At 37.1% G+C, this 22,930-nt stretch overlaps 3 protein-coding genes and 2 long non-coding RNA genes across 13 annotated transcripts; 1 reads left to right on the forward strand and 4 right to left on the reverse strand.

Moving 5' to 3' along the window:
- Positions 1–1,884: 1,884 nt before the first annotated feature.
- Positions 1,885–4,822, reverse strand: LOC122041705. Its single transcript, XR_006129047.1, has 2 exons — positions 4,317–4,822; positions 1,885–4,222 (listed from the first exon to the last, which is right to left on the reverse strand). It is a non-coding gene; the product is annotated as an uncharacterized LOC122041705 (long non-coding RNA).
- Positions 2,222–9,725, forward strand: LOC122041699. 5 transcript variants are annotated; one of them, XM_042601476.1, is made up of 23 exons: positions 2,222–2,355; positions 2,493–2,559; positions 2,723–2,791; positions 2,871–2,939; positions 3,025–3,134; positions 3,206–3,708; positions 3,821–3,981; positions 4,064–4,240; positions 4,323–4,386; positions 4,472–4,584; positions 4,666–4,747; positions 4,867–4,979; positions 5,061–5,142; positions 5,265–5,377; positions 5,459–5,540; positions 5,663–5,775; positions 5,857–5,938; positions 6,063–6,175; positions 6,257–6,338; positions 6,463–6,738; positions 6,864–6,976; positions 7,055–7,136; positions 7,218–7,358. In XM_042601476.1, the coding sequence occupies exons 1-23, from the start codon at positions 2,264–2,266 to the stop codon at positions 7,274–7,276; spliced, it is 2,817 nt and encodes a 938-aa protein (XP_042457410.1). In that variant the 5' UTR covers positions 2,222–2,263; the 3' UTR covers positions 7,277–7,358. The 5 variants fall into 5 exon arrangements, with proteins under 5 accessions (XP_042457410.1, XP_042457409.1, XP_042457408.1 ...); XM_042601475.1 differs by lacking the exon at positions 7,218–7,358 and adding an exon at positions 9,447–9,725 and having other exon boundaries at positions 4,867–5,142; XM_042601474.1 differs by having other exon boundaries at positions 4,867–5,142.
- On the reverse strand, positions 4,866–13,282 carry LOC122041701 (histidine protein methyltransferase 1 homolog). Of its 4 annotated transcripts, none has more exons than XR_006129042.1 (11): positions 13,146–13,282; positions 12,957–13,067; positions 12,814–12,876; positions 12,670–12,736; positions 12,456–12,556; positions 10,802–10,846; positions 10,393–10,728; positions 10,209–10,311; positions 9,067–9,179; positions 6,020–6,308; positions 4,866–5,908 (listed from the first exon to the last, which is right to left on the reverse strand). XR_006129042.1 is itself a non-coding variant. In XM_042601481.1 (9 exons), exons 1-9 carry the CDS (start codon positions 13,152–13,154, stop codon positions 9,097–9,099), a joined length of 918 nt encoding a protein of 305 aa, XP_042457415.1. In that variant the 5' UTR covers positions 13,155–13,282; the 3' UTR covers positions 8,923–9,096. The 4 variants fall into 4 exon arrangements, 1 of the variants encoding a protein (XP_042457415.1); XR_006129041.1 differs by having other exon boundaries at positions 6,020–6,653; XR_006129040.1 differs by having other exon boundaries at positions 6,020–6,708.
- Positions 13,258–15,439, reverse strand: LOC122041700 (pentatricopeptide repeat-containing protein At1g08070, chloroplastic-like). The gene is made up of 2 exons (XM_042601480.1): positions 13,516–15,439; positions 13,258–13,400 (listed from the first exon to the last, which is right to left on the reverse strand). The coding sequence occupies exons 1-2, from the start codon at positions 15,367–15,369 to the stop codon at positions 13,353–13,355; spliced, it is 1,902 nt and encodes a 633-aa protein (XP_042457414.1). The 5' UTR covers positions 15,370–15,439; the 3' UTR covers positions 13,258–13,352.
- A 745-nt stretch (positions 15,440–16,184) lies between these two features.
- LOC122041706 lies at positions 16,185–20,400 on the reverse strand. 2 transcript variants are annotated; one of them, XR_006129049.1, is made up of 5 exons: positions 20,101–20,400; positions 19,911–19,972; positions 19,080–19,227; positions 17,580–17,709; positions 16,185–17,492 (listed from the first exon to the last, which is right to left on the reverse strand). It is a non-coding gene; the product is annotated as an uncharacterized LOC122041706 (long non-coding RNA). The 2 variants fall into 2 exon arrangements; XR_006129048.1 differs by having other exon boundaries at positions 17,572–17,709.
- Positions 20,401–22,930: the final 2,530 nt, after the last annotated feature.

Raw genomic sequence — 22,930 nt, forward strand, 5'->3', positions numbered from 1 at the left:
CATGAATATTAATAAGCTGAATGTATATTTATTTAAGCTTGTTTATTTATTTTAATGAGTTGTTTAAATTTATTCATTTAATTAATCTTATATATATATTGAACGATATAAGGGGGTGTTTGGTTTAGGGGAATAGGAGTGGGAAATGGGAATGGGGATCATTGATTGTCATTGTTAATGTTTGGATTATAGGAATAGAAATACAAATAAAGGAATGAATCCTTGAAATTGAGTAATAACTCATTCTCATGTACTTCCCCTTCAATGAACCATTACCCTATTTTCATCAATCAAAATATTCCCTTATTCCAAAAATACCCTTGACCTAGAACTAAAATTTTCTCCCTTAATATCAAATATCAAAATATATTTATTTATTTTTTCTTTCATATCACTTCTCTCTCCTTGTTTTCTTTCATCATATTTTCTCTCTCATCATTTTATCACACTTTCTCTCTCCTTAATCTCTCCTATCACACTCTCTTTCTTTTTTTTCTCATTACACTTTCTCTCTCATCATACTTTCTCTCTCCTCAATCTTTTTCATTGCACTCTCTTCCTTCTTTTTTTCTAATTATACTTTCTCTATCATCATACTTTCTTTCTCCTCAATCTCTCCCATCACACTCTCTTTTCTCTTTTCTTCTCATTACTTTCACTCTCATCACACTTTCTCTCTCCTCAATCTCCGTTGTCACACTCCCTCCTTTTTTTTCCTCAACACACTTTTCTCTCTCATCATACTTTCTCTCTCCTCAATCTTTTCCATCGCACTCTCTTTCTTCTTTTTTTCTCATCATACTTTCTCTCTCCTCATACTTTCTCTATCCTCAATCTCTCCCATCACACTCTTTTCTTCTCATCACACTTTCACTCTCATCACATTTTCTCTCTCCTCAATCTCTGTTGTCACACTCCCTCCCTTTTTTTCTTAACACACTTTCTTTCTCATCATACTTTCTCCCTCATCATACTTTCTCTCTCCTCAATCTCTCCCATCACACTCACTGTTCTCTTTTTTTCTTATCACACTTTCTCTCTCATCATACTTTCTCTCTCCTCAATATCTCTCATCACTCTCTCTCATTATATTTCTCTCTTTATCCTCTCCCATCATACTTTCTCTCACATCATATTTTCTCTCTCATCTTCTCTCATCATGCTCTCTCCTATCACACTCTCTTTTCTTATTTTCTCTCATCACACTTTCTCTCTCTTCATTCTTTCTCATCACACTTTCTCTCTCATCATACTTTCTCTCTCATCATTCTCTTTCATCATATTTTTTTCTCACATTCATCTTTCTTTTACATCTAATTTTTTCTCTTATTTTTCCTTTAAGGGTAAAAAAAGAAATTTTTATTTATTCCGATAGAAAATATACAACTAATCAAATATTGCTTTTAAGAGTGATATCCATGTTCATACCCATTCTCATTCCACAATACAATGATTCCCATTCCGATTCCTAGAAAATAACCAAACGCCCCCTAAATAAACTTTTACCAAAATAAGCACCAAACCAAACTTATTCAAGAACATTCAATTTATTTACAATCTCATGGACAATAGTTATTGAAACAATATTGATATAATTTTGGTTAAATTAATAAAAAAAATATTTAAATATAATAATATTATATATATAATATTTTTTAATTAAATTGATTTATTTTAACACATTATAAATATTACAATAGTAAAATATATTAGATGTTATTTATCCACCACCTTTACAAATGATTTTTTTTTTTTTAGGGGGCAACTGATGAGCATCAGTTTGAAGATCCCCAACTACTTTTTATTATTTGAACAGCTGCTAGCATCTTTGAACATTCGAATGACAAAGATAGCATCACAAGATTTTGTCGGGTCCCACACGGATACATCAACGAATTCAACTGCATCAATCTCTAGTCAAGATTTCCATCACGTTTCACTCAAATTTCCATTACATTTCCTCTGATGTTCTTCAAAGTTTTAATAATCCAAAAAAACTAAAATAAATACGCGTCTTCTCGTTGAATAAAAGGAACAGGGATGCACTAGTGGAGTTGCATTCGCGTAGTTTGAAGCGTCCAACCCTCCTCCAGTTTTCCTGCTTGTCCATTCATCATTTTCTGCCTTTCCAGTTTCACTTTCTCTACGATCTTCCCCTGCCTTCTTGCTTCTCTTTTATATATATCTCTTTCTTCAGTTCCTAATTAGGAGAGCAATCCCACAATTCTTCTCCAACAAATCAAAACAAGAACATAAAAAAAAAATGGATTTCAGAAGAACTCGGTCAGAATTAGCCAGCCGCTCAAACCAACAGAGAAGAGCTACAGGGATGAGGACTAAACCTTCTTTCAAGAAGTGAGTCTCCTTTTTCCCTTTTTTTTTTTTTTTACTTGTCATCATTTTTCTTCTCAGCTAAACTACACCAAATTGTCTCATGAGCAAGTAAATCTTTTTCCCGCGAATTGTGTTTCCATCTGCATTTCTTATTCCAGGGTGATCATGCAAGCTCTAGGAATACAGTATGTTGGCTTGGTGGTGAAACCCCTGGTCAGCAATCTGGTATATTGCCTTGTTTGTTTGATCTTCTCTAGTTTAGAACACAAATGGAATAGATTTACCCTGGGATTCGTGCTCTTCTTTGTTTGGCATCAAGAACTAAGACTTGAATATGCTTGAAAAATCTCAACTGTCTGCTCACTAATGTCTCATCTATCTGTTTTAGTTGCATGACGAGCTTGGGCGCATTGTTCCACATATTATCAATCAAATTGAGGTTGATGTCATGCAGAAGGTGGGAATCACAATAACTCCGTATGCATTTTGTCAAACAAACTCCATGATATCGATTTAACAGCATAAAACTGACTCAGGTGCTTGGGGAGCTGCGGAACATAATACCTCAGGATATGGATCAAACTGCTCTTGTCATGCGTCAACAGGTGCAACACTCGACCGCTAAAATTGTAGGGGATGCGGAGAACTAGAAAGCTGAAACTAATCTTGAAATTTGCATTACTCGTATAGATGCGCGAGGAAAGACCGATGGACGTACTTGCTCAAATCAACGCCCAAACTAATGGTATTGTGGTTCAGCAGATGGAACCTCTGATTGCTCATGCAGACCCCTTACTGAGGTACAACTCATGAAATCCCCTTCTGTCTAATGTTTCGTTTGTCATTTAGAAATCATTCTCGTGCCCTGTAGATCTCCCAGACTGCCTATCAAAGAAGCTGGGCCAGCAGCACCAAAGCTGCAACTCTCCTTCCAAAAGAAGCTGCTCCAATCAACCTTCTTCGCTGAGGATCTTATCAAAGATGAGGATCATAACAATCTCCAGGTTGCCCTTAGGCAAATTGAATCTGGACAAATATATAGCCCGCCTCTTGAATTCCCTGTTGAAGTAGAGATAGTGGTTGTTGATGGAGAGTTCCCCAGTGATAGCAGTGGCGAGTGGAGTACTGAGGAATTCAATAGCAAAATATTGAAGGCACGGGAAGGAAAGAAGCCATTGCTCTTAGGAGCCTACAAGGCCAGATTGCATGAAGGCATTGCTTCTTTTGGAGGTATCAAGCTCACTGATAGTTCCACTTTGGCCAAATCCGGCAAGTTTAAGTTAGGCGCCAAAGTTTCCCCTAGCAGCCATGTCGGCTGGGAGATCAAACCAGCAGTTACAGAATGCTTTAAAGTTTTAGTTGAACGAAGCAAACGTAAGTCTCCCTTCTTTCAGTGTACCTCTCTAGATCTAACAATCCTAGACGTAACAGCATTTCATGATGTAACCCGATTGCATACTGAAAGAGGAATGTCTTTCTTTTCCAGAGCATCAGAAAAGCTACCCCCCATCTCTGGATGATAAGGTATTCAAGCTGGAAAACATTAGACTGAATGGTGAATTCATGAAGAGACTGGCTGCTCGCAACATTACCACTGTGAAAGATTTCCTCAAGCTCGCAGTTGTTGATCAGGAGCACCTTCAAAAGGTAAGTTGAACATGTGCACTCTCCAGGGGTTCAAGTATCTCAATAAGTGCATTCATGATCCCAAAGTCTCTGTTGTTGTTAGATTACAAATATGCCGAGGAGAATGTTGAATGAAACTGTCGAGCATGCAAAAACCTGCAACAGGGGAGAGGTTCTCTACATGTATAGCAGGGAGCCTTTTGATCTCATCTTGAACTCTATTTGTGAAGTCCAAAGTGTCAACGGCAAGCCTTACAAACACCTTACACCGTCGGAACAGGTAAAGAGTGATCAACAAACCATACATAAAATTGATTCACACACCATTTTAACATGCCGAAGAGAATCGTGTTTACCTTTAGGAGTGTGTGAAGGAGTGGGTATTGGAGGCATACAACAAGGGGGACAATTTGGAGAGATTTTACGGTATGCGACATAAACACATTAGTACACCTCTCCAATACTCACATGTTGATGTTTATGTGTAGTGTCTCCCTGGTTATCTTTTCAGGTAATTCTCTGAGAGGAGGTGAATTAGGACCTTCCCTTGTGTCTCATAACATGATCTTGACTGGTACTGGACCTCATACAAATGGGCTAGAACAGCTTCCTCCATCTCACATGGTGAGGACAATGCTATTCAACACGCATAGTGTTGATACTTTTATGGAATTCTTATCTGATATGGTGCCCCAATGTGTGCAGGACAATGCACGAGAAAATTCGAATCCCTTCCATGGAAGGAGTGAAGCATCATCTAGCAGAATCATTGGAGTACAACAAAATGGTAAGTAGTCCTATTTATCACAAGAATATCTTAGTAAGAAAGTGAGACATAAACACATTAATACACCTCTCCAATACTCACATGTTGATGTTTATGAGTAGTGTCTTCCTGATGGTCAGGTAATTCTCTGAGTGGAGGTGAATTAAGACCTTCCCTTGTGTCTCAGAACATGATCTTGACTGGTACTGGACCTCATACAAATGGGCTAGAACAACTTCCTCCATCTCACATAGTGAGGACAATGCTATTCAACACGCAAAGTATTGATACTTTTATGGAATTCTTATCTGATATGGTGCCCCAATGTGTGCAGGACAATGCACGAGAAAATTCGAATCCCTTCCATGGAAGGAGTGGAGCATCATCCAACAGAATCATTGGAGTACAACAAAATGGTAAGTAGTCCTATTTATCACAAGAATATCCTAGTAAGAAAGTGAGACATAAACACATTAATACCTCTCCAATACTCACATGTTGATGTTTATGAGTAGTGTCTCCCTGACCATCATTTTAGGTAATTCTCTGAGTGGAGGTGAATTAAGACCTTCCCTTGTGTCTCAGAACATGATCTTGGCTGGTACTGGACTTCATACAAATGGGCTAGAACAGCTTCCTCCATCTCACATAGTGAGGACAATGCTATTCAACACGCATAGTATTGATACTTTTATGGAATTCTTATCTAATATGGTGCCCCAATGTGTGCAGGACAATGCACGAGAAAATTCGAATCCCTTCCATGGAAGGAGTGGCGCATCATCCAGCAGAATCATTGGAGTACAACAAAATGGTAAGCAGTCCTATTTATCAGAAGAATATCCTCGTAAGAAAGTGAGACAAACACATTAATACACCTCTCCAATACTCACATGTTGATGTTTATGAGTAGTGTCTCCCTGGTTATCTTTTCAGGTAATTCTCTGAGAGGAGGTGAATTAGGGCCTTCCCATGTGTCTCAGAACATGATCTTGGCTGGCACTGGACCTCATACAAATGGGCTAGAACAACTTCCTCCATCACACATAGTGAGGACAATGTTATTCAATACGCACAGTATCCATACTTTTATGGAATTCTTATCTGATATGGTGTCCCAATGTGTGCAGGACAATGCACGAGAAAATTGGAATCCCTTAGATGGAAGCAGTGGAGCATCATCTAGCGGAATCATTAGAGTACAACAAAATGGTAAGCAGTCCTATTTATCACAAGAATATCCTAGTAAGAAAGTGAGACATAAACACATTAATACACCTCTCCAATACTCACATGTTGATGTTTATGAGTAGTGTCTCCCTGGCCATCTTTTCAGGTAATTGTCTGAGTGGAGGTGAATTAGGACCTTCCCTTGTGTCTCAGAACATAATCTTGACTGGTACTGGACCTCATACAAATGGGCTAGAACAGTTTCCTCCATCTCACATAGTGAGGACAATGTTATTCAATACGCACAATATCCATACTTTTATGGAATTCTTATCTGATATGGTGCCCCAATGTGTGCAGGACAATGCACGAGAAAATTGGAATCCCTTAGATGGAAGCAGTGGAGCATTATCTAGCGGAATCATTAGAGTACAACAAAATGGTAAGCAATCCTATTTATCACAAGAATATCCTAATAAGAAAGTGAGACATAAGCACATTAATACACCTCTCTAATACTCAAATGTTGATGTTTATGAGTAGTGTCTCCCTGACCATCTTTTCAGATAATTCTCCGAATGGAGGTGAATTAAGACCTTCCCCTATGTCTCAGAACATGATCTTGACTGGTATTGGACCTCATACAAATGGGCTAGAACAACTTCCTCCATCTCACACAGTGAGGACAATGTTATTCAACACACATAGTATTGATACTTTTATGGAATTCTTGTCTGATATGGTGCCCCAATGTGTGTTGGACAATGCACGAGAAAATTGGAATCCCTTAGATGGAAGCAGTGGAGCATCATCCAGCAGAATCATTGGAGTACAACAAAATGGTAAGTAGTCCTATTAATCAGAAGAATACCCTAGTAAGAAAGTGAGACATAAACACATTAATACACCCTCTCTAATGCTCACATGTTGATGTTTATGAGTAGTGTCTCCCTAACCATCTTTTCAGGTAATTCTCCGAGTGGAGGTGAATTAGGACCTTCCCCTGTGTCTCAAAACATGATCGTGACTGGTACTGGACCTCATACAAATGGGCTAGAACAACTTCCTCCATCTCACATAGTGAGGACAATGCTATTCAATACACATAGTATCGATACTTTGGAATTCTTATCTAATATGGTGCCCCAATGTGTGTAGGACAACGCACAACAAATTTCGAATCCCTTCCATGGAAGCAGTGGAACATCATCCAGCGGAATCATTCAAGTACAACAAAATGGTAAGTAATCCTATTTATCACAAGAATATCCTAGTAAGAATTATTCATTCCCATTTTCATAGTATCCTTCCATGGAAACAGACTCATTGCGCGAGTTGAGTCGTCTAGATTCATTGTTTGGGTATTCCCTATGGTATTGACAGCAATGAAACATATCAAAGAAATCTATTCCTTATTGGAGAGCCATGGCAAACTTGAGCCCTATCAAACTTAATCTTGCTTCATTTAGTTGAAACCATCTTCATTTGGACAGGGTTTGGTATTTGTGCACAGATGATCAAGGATAAGTTTGTTTATATCATAGGTTTTTCATGTTTGATTTGAAAAGAAGTATACATAAATCATGTATTTTTTTTTTTCATTCATTTACGTGTTATTTCTTCTTGACTCTTTAGAAAAGTGTAACACATTGCTTCTTTTCTTCTATCCTATCTTTCCTTGTAAACAAAGACTCCTTATGTGTTGATGGTGTTGGTTAAATTGTAATCCTTCATTATGAAAAATGAGGGTGAGTTGGAGATCTGATACAAAAATGTCAGAGAACCCACTTGACCTTGTTTTTCAATGTCGTCAATGAATGAAATACCAAAAAGAGTTTCGATCTTCTGGAGATCTTGCAAGGAAATGACATTCTCGGGGGGTCTTCATGGGAGGGAGCTTAAGGTCTACTTGGAAAGATTTAGAATGGATAGGGATTCATCCAATCCATCAATTTGATTCCATTTAAATCCAGCAAAAATTGAATCTTTATCCTTATCGAAATAACTTTAGTGGTTACTCCGTACAAAATAATAGTCAAAGTATAACTCTGAAACACTAGCTAGATTGCTTCATCAGTACCACACACAAAAGCACTAAACCTTGTTATCAAACCTTAATATCAAACCTTAGTTGATCGAGCTATCGAGTAGAGCAGGTTGGGTGAGCTAGAGGAGCTAAAATAGTTAAATGAAATAGTTGAGCTAGACAAGTTAGTCACGTTGGACAGGTTGAATGACTAATCAAGTCAGTCATGCTGGCATATTGGACGAGCCAGTGAGACCAAGTGAGTCAATCGCACTGGATAGGTTGGTTGAGTTGTACAAACTGTGCAGGACAAATAGCCAATTAGGCTAGTAGAACAAATGGGACAGGCAGGCTGATCTAGACAATCAAACAGACCAAGACAGTTAGGCCAGGCAAGCTAATGATTTAGATGAATCAAATGGGACAGACTATTTGACCAACCTAGTGGCCAGCTAAACTTTTCATATGGGTTGAGCAAGTCAGTCAAGTTGGGCAGTTTGGACAGATAAGTCGATTTCAATCTAACCTAACAATTAGATGAGTAGATTAGCTGAACTTGCTAAATAGTTAAAATGAACTGAGTGGATCATGCTAGTTGAATGATTCAAATTAGTTAGATCAAACGATCTAGATAAGTTAGGTTGGATGAATCATGTGAGCTAAGCTAGAGAGACCGAGTGTGATGGACAAGTTGAAGAGGTTAAATGTATTAGTCATTCGCCCCTTCATTAATTCCATATTTTTAGTTTTTTTTCAGTCACTGGAATAAATTAGGCAATATCCATTTACTAATTTATCAATTTGCTCATTCTTGTTCATCCCTCCAGGCAAGTTTTTTTTATAGAGATGATCTAAGAAAAGCTTTGGGTAAAGCATGTTGTGAGATGATGGATATTAGGGATGATAACAAGGTGAGACACTTATTAAGTAGGAAAAAGTTCATGCCTTAATTATAAAGTATTTGGAACAACCTACCTAGTTAAAGAAGAGAGAGAAAGCATAATGAACTCCATTTCCATATGACAAAATCTAAATTTTCAGATTGAATTGGACCCATAGCCATTGATTAATACATAAGAAAAAGAATTTTCGGATAGAAAACTGGCCTAAATATGAGAACAAGGTGACTCAACATAACTCTTACGTATATGGTTCATTTTCTTCTATTGTCAATCTATTTGAACATGAATTTCCACACTTCCCGCACATTGGATGAACCATCAGCAACCTCAGCAAGCAAAGAAGCTGTCATTACACCTGGGAGAAGAAAAAGGCAACGCATGGTCACCATTGGAAATTGAAATTTAAACATGCCAAAAGACACCAAAACTGAAGTATAAAAGTCAATGCAGCATAACTAACCACTTGCACTATATTTACATGTTACATAATTACATTCATCAGATGCCAAATTATCAGATACTGATTCTAAGCTTCTAAAAGAAAAATGCAATATAAAGAGCATGTTCATTTTTCCTCTTCAACATTAACACCAACAAGTTGTGTTTGTGCTTACTATTTCAGGAATGCAATGCGTTCAACGGTAGTCCATCTACTACTGTAGGCATAACTAAAAGAGTATGTTACCTAGCAGCACATTCTCTTTGTTTCATTTGATGGAAAAAAAGAGAGGAAAGAAGACTGGGCAAATAAACCATATATGCATTTCACAAGTGAAAATGGATAGGACTGTGCCCTGGTTTCATTCTTTTTTTCTCTTTTACTAAAATATCTTCTTGTTTCATTTTTTTTTACTATAAAGACACATAAATATATTTTTCTTATTATACCCTTCCATTTCAAAATTCCAATCCAAAATGTTTCACAGATGATTTTAAAATCAGCTTAGAAGTTAATCTTAGAATCAACTTGGATCAGCATTTGCACATAAATCTTATGTGTGAGTTATTGCCACTTAATATATACATTTTAAAGATATATCCTACAGGTGCTGCCAAACTCAATTTAGCCTAAACAAGTTGTTTTTAGGATTACTTTGAACGAGTTGATTTTGAAATCAAAAGTGGCGACATTTTGCTTGAAATCTCATATGAGCTCATTTCCACCTAATATATGCATATGCTCAAACATGAAAATTTAGACTTATTTGAAACCAACTAGTGAAACATTTGGAGTGGAAATCTTAAAATGGAAGGATATAACAAGTAAATGAGAGAGTTGCATTTTGGAAAAACAAAAAATGGCAGAATGATTTTGTAGAACAGGAAAACTATATGTGTGTTTCAGTAAATTACAAGCATGGCATTCATGTTTGGGAAAGCTTACCATCTTCTTCAACCAAATTTACAAATTGCCTTGTACCACCACCAACTCCGAAATAATGCTTCTTTCCTGCCATATAGATTACTCCAAGAGGATGTTGCAAACACTGCAAAATACAAGAGTCTTGAGATATATTGAGAGCCTTATCAGCAGGTTTGCATATTGATCATCAAAGAAAAACAGTAACCTTTTTGCCAAGTGCATAGAGACTACTAAGGGAGGACGGTTCATACACAGTTTCTGCCATCAAAATGACATCGTAACCATCACATAAGTTTCCCTCTGAACCAGAAACTGTTGCTGTTTGTTGACCAGCATTAGAACGGCAGAGTAGAAGCTGATGGACTTCATTCCAATCACCAGCAAAGAAACGAACGCTAGGGGTTCTGGGAGTTGATGACTTGCTTATAGGCAATGATTCATGTTGGTTTAAGTGTTTCTGTACATTGACTTTCACATTTGGGATGGTTAGATTGCGAAGCACCTCAGCATTAAAGTCTTGAAAGTGAATGACTGATGCGCCCTACAAATAGATAACTGTGATTGTAATAATCACTTCACAGAAAGCAACAAGACATATAAGTTGGGGATCGTACCTCAAGGCCTGCAAAGATCCCTGGAAGTCCATGACCGCATCCAAGCTGACAAAACAAGATAGTTGCAAATATCAAATGAAAGAAATGATATGTTTTTTGTCACCTAAATCATTGATTCAGCAAAGAATAATGATGTGATTTCTATAGAGGGACCCAAAACCAATGGAAATTTTCATTTAATAATCAGTATCCATGATTAATTCTGGATAAGTGGAAAATAGGGTTACTTCATAGGGAACTCTGTGAAGGCTCAAGAAAGTAAGTCCAAAGAATTGCATATTTTCCCAATGATGAGAAGCAAGAAACAGAAAAAGACCACATAAAAGCAGATATAGATAGCATAAAGGAGGAAAGAAGCCATAATTTAAAAAATGCTGCCTAAGACACATATTAGATGGATTTGGAAGGAGAGCATGGCCCTGAAAAAGAAGCCATTTTTAAGTTCATTTGAACCTATTCAAATTGAAATGACTTGACAAAACCCTGCTTCCTATGTGATAGCTGGTAACTTATAAATGTTAATACAAGCACTTGAGTGATAATCATTTAGATATTAATTATATGCATGTTACTTATATATCATCCATTCTACAATGTCAGTCAGCATTGATTACTTCATGTTTTTTGTGTTGCATGATAGACATATATATTTCATATGGAAGTATGAGCTAAATGTGCTGACTTATATCCTTCATTATATGATCAGCCATTTCTATTGATCTAAATATTCTTTCTAAAAGAATTATAATGACCGCATGTGCCTCTACATATCCGCATCTAGGTATAGGGCTGTAAATGAATCAAACGTTCGTGAATAAGCTTGGTATTCGGCTTAGTAAGAGCTTGTTTATATTCGTTCAATACACACATGATTGATTAAATAAACAAGCTTGAACAACTTATTAAACTAAACAAACAAATTTGAACACATGTGTTCAGCTCGTTAATGTACATGAACATGTTTGTGAACAAACGTTCGCGAACAACATTCATGAACAATGTTTATCAATAAAACTCTTATCAACATGCTAAATAAACGAAAATAAAGTTTCAAAATGAATAAACAAATTTATATTATCAAGCTTAATGACCAATCAAACAAGCTTAAAATGTAAAAGTTTCAAATAATCAAACAAGCCTGAATTAAGAGTTTGATAACATCTAAACGAATCAAACTCAAGCCAAGCTTGAACCAAGCTCAAGCTCATAAAAAATGAACCCGGCCAAGCATGAACAATCATTCAATGGCTTGGTTCATTTTGGGCTCGGCTCAACTCGGCTCAGTTATCTTATCAAACAAGCTTGAACACCACAAAAATTGGCTCAGCTTGGCTTGTTTACAACCCTATGTAGGTTACCAACTCATGCTACATTACCACCTGCCTACATTTCTCAAAGCTTGGAAGTGATCCATTAATTTGAACTAGGCTGAACCCTCGCTACTTTATTTCAGGTCAGTACTTGTAGATGTATCATCCAGGCTTTATAACTCCTCAATTATCCCAGAACTCCAGTATAGGATTGCCTTGGGGAGTCATCTAAATGATTATGATGCAAATAGAAATTCTACAAGGAGATGATGCTTGGCTCTTTAAATAATATTGCATAACACATGTAAAATAGCACATATATCACCTGGGATCAGGCAGCCCACCTCTAAAACACTTTTTCCTCTGAGAACTAACTCGCCTTTGTGGACCTCAGAATGCAGTCTCTTAACAAGATCAAGTGAACCTTCCCACAGCTTCAAGCCCCCTACTCTTGGAAACCCCGGACTTTACTTTTAGGCAAGCACCAAACAGTGTACACCGAGCCGCAAGCAGATATCTAGAGAAAGGAAAATGAGCAAAACTAAAGCACTAGCGCACCTTCATATTTTCCCGGAACTAAATCTGAGTTGGCCAACCCGAACACATCAGAGGTACTTACTCTTCCCTATCAAAACAAGAGAATACCAAATAACAGGAAGAAAAGAACAAGTATACATGACACAAGCAAACAAATTCAATTACCTTATGAAGAGTAAGCCCATCGGCGATGACTATAGGCTCCACACTTGATTCCAACAGCGATTCCTGCTAGAACAACCGACAAAATTTTGATTTTTTATCCTGGGTTGATCAAAGATAGAATTTTGAACTTTAGACAGAGTAACCTCCTCGGTGATGAGAACTTCCACAGGAGCCGGCGATGGCGGAAGGGGGTTTCGTGAAGATGCGGATGGCCCAAATCCCAGACTCGAGAGAGAGAAACTAGGGTACACTTTCTGATGGAAGAAGAGAGAAAAAAAATTGAAACAACAACAGCCGAGGGGAAAAGGAACTGAATAAGTAAAATAGAAGACCTCCTCCATCGCTCGGGAGAGAGAGGGACCGGCGACGACAGCCAAGGGAGCGGCGGCGGCGATCTGATGGGAAAGCGAGGCGGAGGCGCGAGTATATCACTAACTGTTGGGCCTCATTGGGCTTCATCGGAAACACGGCCCAATTTTATAGCTAGAAAGAACCAAATCAGCATCGTTCAAACAATTTTTCATAAAACCACTTCAAGTTTAATAAACTCGACACAGCTCCTCAACTTCAGCATTGAAGCAGTTCTCCTACAAGCATGTGTTTGAGCAATCGAAAAAAATTGAGTCCAAGATGTATAAAATAGGTGTGTGAGTACAGCAAAGCTTATCGGTTAGTACATTCTAAGTCATGATCATAACCGACCCGTGTTAATTGGAAGCTTAAGCTGTCGAGGACACGGTATATCTCATCGCAACTTGGATGATACAAGTCTTCCACCAGAAATTTATGTACTTCACCATCCAATTCTATCCAGCTATATGCAGATAGCTTCTGCACATTCTTTCTCTTCATCAAATTCCTAATCTCTCTTACGCTGTCCCATCTGCGTGCGTCGGCGTAGATATTCGATAGAAGCACATAGTTAGATGAGTTCTCCGGCTCCAAAACCAGTAGCTTCTTCATGCAGATCTCAGCGAGCTCAACATTTGAATGAATTCTGCACGAACTCAATAAGGTGCCCCAAATAACCACATTAGGCTCTACTTCCATCTCGCAAATGAACTCGTAAGCATCTTCCAAGAGCCCTGACCTACAGAAAAGATCGACTATGCAAGCACAGTGCTCAACCTTTGGCGCGATGCCATGTTTGAGCTTCATGCTGTGAAATGTTGCAAGTCCTTGCTCGACTCGGCCTGTATGAGTGCACGCCGTTAGTAAGCCAACAAAGGTTATGTCATTTGGCTTGAAGTTCTCCACCTTCATCCTCCGATAGAGACTGAATGAATCTTCGGCCAGCCCATTCAATGCGAGTCCGGCGATCATCGAATTCCACGTGACAACATCCCTTTCTTTCATTTTATCAAACACCCTACGAGCTCCTTCGATGTTCCCACACTTTGAGTACATGTCGACCAGAGCTGAGCAAACATAAACCCCTGTTGCCAGACCTTGTCCCTCAATGTAACTTCCTATGTGTTCTCCGACTTCTGCACTGCCGAGTTGCGCGCTGGCAGACAAGATGCCGACGAGAGTGACCTCGTTCGGCTTGCAATTCTTCGCTTTCATCCTCTCGAAAAGCTCAAGCGCCTCTTCCGACTTCCCGTTCTGAGCATAGCCACTGATCATGGCACTCCACGCAACAACATCTCTGTGCTCCATTTCATCAAACACTTGGCGTGCCTTGTCCACATCCCCACACTTAACGTACATTTCTAGCAATGCGGTTTGCAAAATCATATCTTTCTGCAAGCCAATGTCAGTGATCAAGCACTTTACCTTCTCCCCTGTCTTCAAGTCGCCTAGCTTCGCACATATGGATAAAAGTGTCACCACAGTGATCCCGTTAGGCCGGGCATTCTCCTGCTGCATCCGCTCGAACAACCTCAGAGCTTCAGGGAAGTCTCCACTGCGGGAATAGCAAGAGATCATGGAGTTCCAAGAAGCGGACGTTCTCCTAGTCATTTCATCAAACAGCCGGCGGGCTTTGAGGACATTTCCAGCTTTGGAGTAGCCGGAGATCAAGCAGTTTACTGGAACCGCGTCCTTGACGGCGATATCATCGAAGGCTCTCTGCGCGGAACTTAAATCACCGGCCTTGCAGTAGAAATCAATCAATGCGGCCTGAATGAAGACGTTAGATCCGAGCCCACGAAGCAAGAGGTGGCCGTGGACTTGCCTGCCTTGTTCAGAATCTGGGATCGAAGCGCAGGCTTTGAGAGCGAGAGAGATGGATGGAAACGGTAACGGAGTCCCTTTGCGGTGAGCGGAGAAGAAGGCAGCGAGGACCTCTCGATGGAGAGAAAGCTTGGAAAAGGCAGAGACGATCCTGCCGCAGAGGTCGGGTTCCGGCTGGGGAATGGATTCGAACAGCTCGAGCGCGTGCATAGCGGCGGCGGGGGAAGGGGAGAGAGTGAGGAGGACATGATCGAGGAAGAGAGGGAGGAGGTCGGGCTGGGACCGGATGAAAAGGGAGTGAATCTGAGCGAGGTGGCGGTGGAGGTGGACGGTACCGGGCTGTTGGAGGAGAGAGATGATGTTCGTAAATCGATCGGACATGAGCGCCGTCGCTCGGCGGCGGTAGCGGAGAGCCAAGGACGGGAGAAATTTTATAATACTGTATCTCGATAAAATCATTATTAGTACGTTTCATTAACCAGTTAATGGCCGTTGCATTACTAACTCACGATAGAATGTCTTAAAATATATATAAATATAGACAAAATTCAAAATAATACCTTTTGATATTATTTTTGTAAAAAAATATTTTTAAAATAATTATCATTTATATTTAAATATATTTTATTTATTTTATTATTGATAATAAAGTCAGTGTAGTATATGTTTATCCTAGTTTTACATTGCTAAAGGAGAGAATTTATTAATTATTTAACTATATATTTGTATGATTTTAAATGTGTATTTCAAAGTAAGATAGAATTTTGAATTTTTATTTAATATTTTTATTTTTTTAATCTTATTCATTTTTATATATTAATATATTTATTTTAATATTCTCATCTCTATAACTTTCATCAACTCATATACAAATCATAGTCTAACATTTGCTCTACAAAATATGTAGGCATAACTTAGTTTAAAATTTTAAAGGTATTTTATAATCACATAGGCATAACTTAATTTAAAATTTTAAAGATATTTTATAATCACATAGAACATCCGACGTTCTCTTCTATTTCAACTTATATTTTATATAAAATATTTCTCTCAATCCCTTTCTCATTTTACAAATAATATTCTAAATACTTAAAACTCTTAGTTTACAATTTATCATATCTTATCTTAATAATTTTATCGTTAGTTTCAATTTTTTCCATCAAATTCAAATTTAGCATTTAGCATTTTTCCTATAACTATTACAATTACATTGAATATTTTTTAAAATAAAAAATATATTAAAATATTCTTAAATCAAAATGAGCACTTAGATCAGCTGATACTCCCTTGGCAGAGTGCCTTATCGATTCAAAATCAACATGAGCACTTAGATCAGCTGAACCGGGATCATCTAATACGTCCACAAATTCGTGCTTACGAATTGCCTGCATAGGCGACAAAAGTAAACAGATTCAAGAATTTGATATTCAATTAAAACAACTAAACAATCAAGTCTATGTGCCAACTACTTTCAGTTTCAAAATCAGAAAATTTGACCTGCAGACTGTCAGAGATAAGTCCATCATATCTTGGATTTCTTCCCTAAAAGAATTAGACAAAACCAACAAAAGAAGATTACAAAAATAGGAGGTAGAAAAGCCAACCAATGTTACAGCACTGAGGAGTTTTGAATCTGCTGCAAAGCACACATACTGCACTAACTAGTTCAAGAATTAATGGAAAGGAAGATTATACAAGTTGTTATAAGGTAGGTAAATCAAATTACAAAGTGTATGAACTAGGATCAGCTAAGGAAAATCAAATTCAGTCAAGGAAATGAAGAAACTCGTGATGCCCCAAGCAATTATAGAACCATGTTCTTTGACTTTTGAAGTTTTTTTTTTGCCCTCCATTTGTCTATATGGCTCTCTGAGAAAATATGGATAAACAGTGGCCCCATGCAGGATATTTTGAGTGGCTGCATGGATCAACAACCAGTGGATCACATATCCAGGGTTCTACGGTAAACAGATATAAAATTCAATGATGTGACTAGTGTGATAAGTGATATAACTGAACAAGAAAGGGAGATTGAGCTGAGAAAAAGCAACACTATATGTACAATGAAGTTCGCAACATTTTTCTACCATATAGCATGCATCAGTACAAACAATTCAAGAGGAGATTTGAAGAGGTAGCTTGTAAATGTAATAGGTTGCTGCTACAAAAAAAAAATGATTTAAACATCATGTAGATTGATTGTGTCTTTGAATAACCACAGCTCAAAGTAACAATGAAAATTGCAGCACGTAAAATTCAATATTGTGCACTAATTAATCTGAAGTCAGTCAGTATCATACATCTTGATGGAACCTGTTCCAGAGTGGGATGCCATGAAATTGGACTGCCAGACACATAGTGATCGTTCTTTTGGAGCTGTTGTCGTCATTAGTTGTTTCATCCGTGCACTTCAAAGCATTGTATTGGACCTCCTGTAAGACAGGACTGCAATCCACCATGTGAATGTTAAGAGCTTTAGTAAAATTTGAAAACTTTGAAGATCCCTGCAAAAAAATTCTTATATTTATATTGCTTGATGATAATAAAGAGTTATACCAGCTAGAAGAAAGATAAGCAGAATACTTTCTTACACACAGAAGATCGGCCATAACTAGGGTCCCCTGTCCTGGCCCAGTTCAACAAGATTCACAATTCCAGGTTGACCCATCTGCTCCCAAATACACAGTCCAAACACCCACCATCAGCAGAAACAAAATACTTCTGAAAATGAAGAGAAGTATAATATATATATTATTGCCACAAAGGTTGTTACTCAAAGCTAGCAACTATATTTTGGCCATGCGCCAAAGGGCAAACTAAAAGAGAGAATAGTGGATAAATGGCTGGAAATGTTTCAACCAGTACATGGCAATCCTAAATGACACATGGTGGATGGAGCACACAAATTCTAAATCACTTATCAGATGCATGGCTTCTTCCAGGAGAAACAAATACAAAAGTAAAGGAACACCCAAAGAAGGTAGCTCATCTCAGCTCAAAGTAAGACCTTGTTGTGATCCTTGCAACACCAACGTTGACACTTTGCAACATTCTAATCTTGTTTCCCATTTTCTTCCAATTATCATTTATTTCTCTGTCTTACTCAAGCTACATCCATTAAGCAATAGATGAAGTTAGCAATGTCCTCCTTCATGCCTATTCTATAACTGATGGAATGTGCTAAAGGCTGCTCGGGATAAATGGGCCAGCACTGTGGTACAGATATTTGAGACCAATAACGTGCCCAAAGAGAGCATCTAAAATGCTGATCAGAATGGAACAGCCTTACTGAAAAGTCAGTAGTTAACTGAAGATCAAGCATCAATAGCAATTATGGTGATCTAGGGCAACGCCACCTACAACTGACTCGAATTGAGAGGTTGTGTGACAAACCATTGAAATGATAGGTCCCTGTGCCAATAACTCTATATTATCTAAACAATCTTACAAGTGATCCTCTAAAAAAAATAGAATCAAATAAATTGATGCAAGGAGTTGGTGTGTCAGGAGTATACCTACTAAAGGAAAACAGGCATGCCACTATGACAATTACAATAAATACATTTCATATTCCTCAGAACAATTAAGTAAAGTAGATAAAAAGAGGTTGAAGTTGGAAGATTTTTATTGCTAAATGTGCATAAATTATGCATGAACTAATTTTGACAAAAAGATCAGTGTAAGATTAGGCAAGGCTCAAACAACAACAGAATATGGAGTTGGCAGGTTTACATAAGGGGATTTAAACAAGAAACTTTTAGTAAGTACAACACAGGGAACTCGATCAGCATATCTATATTTGAACCCCATAAAATTAATTTAATAAATATGATATAGCACATTAGTTTTATTTGCATGAATATACAAGATAATCAATGTATTCTCATGTCTTAACAATTAAAAAAAAAAGGCAGCCTGGTGCACAAAGCTCCCGCCATACGGGGTCCAAGGAAGGATCCATTGTACTCAATCTTGCATTTTGCAATAGACTATTTTCAGGATTCAAATTCAAGCTTTAATCACATGTTTTTTTTACTAAATAATAATTTTAAATTGAGATGAAAATGTATCAGTCATCGTCATAAAAATACCTCCCCAAACATCTGACTGACAGCAGGGGAAGTAATAAAGTCACCCCCAGCTCCAAAAGCATCTCTATTGATGCAAAAACCTGATTGTGGATTAGTTAAAACTTCTTCCATGTACTCAGCAACAGAAATAGGGCATCCATGTACGGAACTATCAAACATAAATGACAAAGCTTTAGTTAAAGAACAATATTCTTGCATTTAATCAAAATCATATGCTCAAACATACTGAGGTTACAAAGGAACGGCAGAACTTAAAATTCATTTGCAGATTTCACAGGTAAAAGGCAAATGAATAAAATGCTAGGTATAAGGGGAGTCTTCAATGTGGAGTTAGAAACCTAAACTAGTTTATTCAATGAATTGTGTATCAATTTCAATCTGTAGATGGCCACCTAAGTTACTGCAAAATTCATTCTTGATAGAACTATATTTGATTCACCTAAGTTGAGACTTCACTGAGAAGACGAATATCTATGGCTTCAAGCAGATACATAATCCTCTCATAAACGCAGTCTAGTAAAAAAGCAATCATTCCATGAAACTTGAGTAAAGTGTCCCTGAAGGATTGAATAAGGTTGTGATAGCACAAGAAAAAGGTTGACATTGAAGGAATATATATTCAAAGTTCCTTTATGAAGAGCATAATTCAAACCAATCTAGTATTCACTAAGTCATGATTTCATATAGGTTGGTAGCCTCGTGATTTCATGTAGATTGGTAGCCTCATTCTGTTTGAGATAACTAAGGCCAATCTAAAACCCTCCTACTCTCGTTGTTGAGTGAATCCAAGAATGAAATAAGAGAATGCAGAAAAAAAGAATATTGAACTACCTTTATAATACTCTTTAGATGCTTAACAAGATTGGAATCCGTAGATGACTCGTGTAGATGCTCTTCATTTCAGAAGGTCAAGGAATAAAATTGGAACCGAAATGAGAAATATGGAAGTAAAAACCCAATTGTCATTTGCCAGAAAAAAAAAAGCACAAAACTGTAAACAAAACAGAATCAGTTGACGCACCTGGAGGACTGTATAACCCCGAGCGGTCGACTGATATTGAGGCCGCCGGTTAGATATTTTCGGAGTTATCTCGGCTCTCTTCTTCCGGCAACACAGGAGGGTTTGAAGTGTCAGAGAACGAGGAAGAAGGAGCGAATGAGAAAGGAAGTGAAGCAGCGCTGCAGCGAGGGTCTCTTCCTTCTCGCATGAATCCATTGGAGAGGAGAGGTGAAGCTCGAGAAAGCGTCCTCCGAAACATGGAGAGAGGGAGGTACACAAACTCGCGGCGTCGGAGCCCGACGAGCAGTTAGAGCGTCCGCCGACGGTAGCCGCGAGTGGTGTCTCAAATCGGCATTTAAAAGGGCCGGAATTGAACAAGGCCTGTTTATATATGGGCTGTTCTTATGTCTATACGGAACGGAATACTTGACTATACAAATAGATTTCAAATTTTGTAATTTTAGACACATTCATGAGGACGAAATTGCGGATAAGAGGATGATCTATTTTTTTAAGACTCTTGATTTGAGTAGACCCTACTTATTTAAAGATGAAATATATCTAAATCAAGAGTCCTCATGTAATAGATCATCCCCTGATCTACAATTTACGGACTAGAAGAACTCTACTGAATTCGAGGACGGATCCTTTGGTCCATAAATTACGGACTAGAGCATGGTCTATTTTTTTATACTCTTGATTTGGATAGATCCCACCTATTTAAAGGTGAAGTCTATCTAAATAAAGAGTCCTCATGCAATGGACCATCCTCTAGTCCACAATTTGCAGACCAGAAGATCCCTACTGAATTCGAGGATGGATCCTCTGGTCCGCAATTGCGGACCAGAGGATGGTCCACTTTTTTAGACCCTTGATTTAGATGGACCTCACCTATTTAAAGGTGAAGTCTATCCAAATCAAGAGTTCTCATGCAATGGATCATCCCCTAGTCCACAATTTGGGACCAGAAGATCCCTACTAAATCGAGGATGGATCCTTTAGTTTGCAAATTACGAACAAGAAGATGATCCACTTTTTTAGACCCTTGATTTGGATGGACCCCACATATTTAAAGGTGAAGTCTATCCAAATTAAGAGTACTTATGCAATGGACCATCCATTGGTCCACAATTTGCGGATCTGAAGATCCCTACTGAATTCGAGGATGAAACTTCTGATCCGCAAATTGCGGACCAAAAAATAGTCCACTTTTTTAGACCCTTGATTTGGATGGACTCCACCTATTTAAAGGTGAAGTCTATCGAAATCAAGAGTCCTCATGCAATAGACCATCCCCTGATCCATAATTTGTGAACAAAAAGATCCCTACTGAATTCGAGGACGAATCCTCTCACCACGTTGCTCGTCTCAGAATTATTGTGGTGTAAAATTGATATTTAAGGATATAGGTATATGCAAGAAAAAAATCAATAAATATAAACTCTAATTTCATGTCATTTTAAGTTCTTAAGGTCCATTGACGGGTTTTAATTAGTTGTAAGTAAAATTAGTAGATAGATCTAGAGAATTTAGAACAATATAAAATCATCTAATTCTCTTGATTATATCTATGTCTTCAAACATTAATTTGATGTACTATATTGAGCAATGATTTTTTTTAAAATAATTAAATTTTCCGGACACGTTCATATTTTAAAAATCAATCCTCTTAGTATAGTAGGTCAAACTAATGTTTGAGATCATGAATATAATCAATAGAACTAAATAAATACATAGGATATGGTTCTATGCCATTCTAAACTCTCTAAGTCTACCAGACAATTTTAATCGATTTTAGGCAAAATTAGTAGATAGATCTAGAGAACTCGAAATGACATGAAATCATATTCTATGTGTTTGTCTAATTATTTAATTATATTTATGCTCTCAAACATCAATTTGACACAATATATTAAAAGAAATAATTTTTTCAATATGAATTTGAGTTTTAGTACTAGATGAACACATAAAATATGATTTATGTCATTCTGAACTCTCTAAGTTTATCGATCGATTTTGATCGATTTATGACGAAATCGCTTGATAAATCTATAGAGCTTGAAATTGCAGGAAATTACGTTAAATGTGTTTGTTTAATTCTTTTAATTATATTCATGTCCTCAAATATCAATTTGATAAACTATATTTAGAGTAATAATTTTTAAAAAACACATTTATATTAAAAAAAAATATTTCTCTTAATATAATATATAGTGTGTCAATTTGATGTTTAAGAGTATGAATATAATCAGAAAAATTAGATGAGTACATAATAGTTGATTCTATGTCATTCTAAGTTCTCTAGGTCCATCGATTTCAACTAAAATGAGTTGATGAATATAAAAAACATGACATAAAACTATGTCTTATATGTTCATTTAATTCTACTGATTACATCTATATCCTCAAATATCGATTTGATATATTATAATTAGATCAGTAATTATTTAAATTCAAATTAGACTTTTTTTTTATCAATTGTTGTATTGTAACAATTGATTTGGAATAATATTCATCTGCACATGGTCTCGAATCGATTGAGCAATCGATTCAGATTAAATAATTAGATTTTATGTATTTATTTAACTTTTTTTTATTATATATTCATCTAATTTTCTTTATTAAAAAAATTATATATTTAAAAAAATAACCTTAATTGATTGGGTAAATACGTTATTTTTTAGCCTTCGTAGTAAAATATGTATGAGATATGTAATTTGATCGACGTGATTTAACTAGTTGGAAAACTTTCCAACGCTATACTTTGACGCTAATTATTCCTGAGCTGTGCTCGTGCTATAAAGTTATTTAGTTTTTATTTACAAATAATATTAGTTTATATTTATATAAT

This window comes from Zingiber officinale, chromosome 2A (genome assembly GCF_018446385.1).
Source record: "Zingiber officinale cultivar Zhangliang chromosome 2A, Zo_v1.1, whole genome shotgun sequence".
NCBI classification, from domain to species: domain Eukaryota; kingdom Viridiplantae; phylum Streptophyta; class Magnoliopsida; order Zingiberales; family Zingiberaceae; genus Zingiber; species Zingiber officinale.

What these genes read in the sequence shown, in the direction of transcription:
- LOC122041701 (XM_042601481.1), bottom strand. An exon ending in TCTATGCACTTGGCAAAAAG is followed by an intron (nt 10,312 to 10,392) that starts GTTACTGTTTTT and finishes TGTATTTTGCAG; the next exon opens with TGTTTGCAACATCCTCTTGG. An exon ending in AAATTTGGTTGAAGAAGATG is followed by an intron (nt 9,180 to 10,208) that starts GTAAGCTTTCCC and finishes TTCTTCTCCCAG; the next exon opens with GTGTAATGACAGCTTCTTTG.
- LOC122041699 (XM_042601474.1), top strand. Translation starts at nt 2,264, where the DNA reads ATGGATTTCAGAAGAACTCGGTCAGAATTAGCCAGCCGCTCAAACCAA. An exon ending in CATTGGAGTACAACAAAATG is followed by an intron (nt 4,748 to 4,866) that starts GTAAGTAGTCCT and finishes CCTGATGGTCAG; the next exon opens with GTAATTCTCTGAGTGGAGGT. An exon ending in AGCTTCCTCCATCTCACATA is followed by an intron (nt 5,378 to 5,458) that starts GTGAGGACAATG and finishes CAATGTGTGCAG; the next exon opens with GACAATGCACGAGAAAATTC.
- LOC122041700 (XM_042601480.1), bottom strand. Translation starts at nt 15,369, where the DNA reads ATGTCCGATCGATTTACGAACATCATCTCTCTCCTCCAACAGCCCGGT. An exon ending in TAAGCTTCCAATTAACACGG is followed by an intron (nt 13,401 to 13,515) that starts GTCGGTTATGAT and finishes ACATGCTTGTAG; the next exon opens with GAGAACTGCTTCAATGCTGA.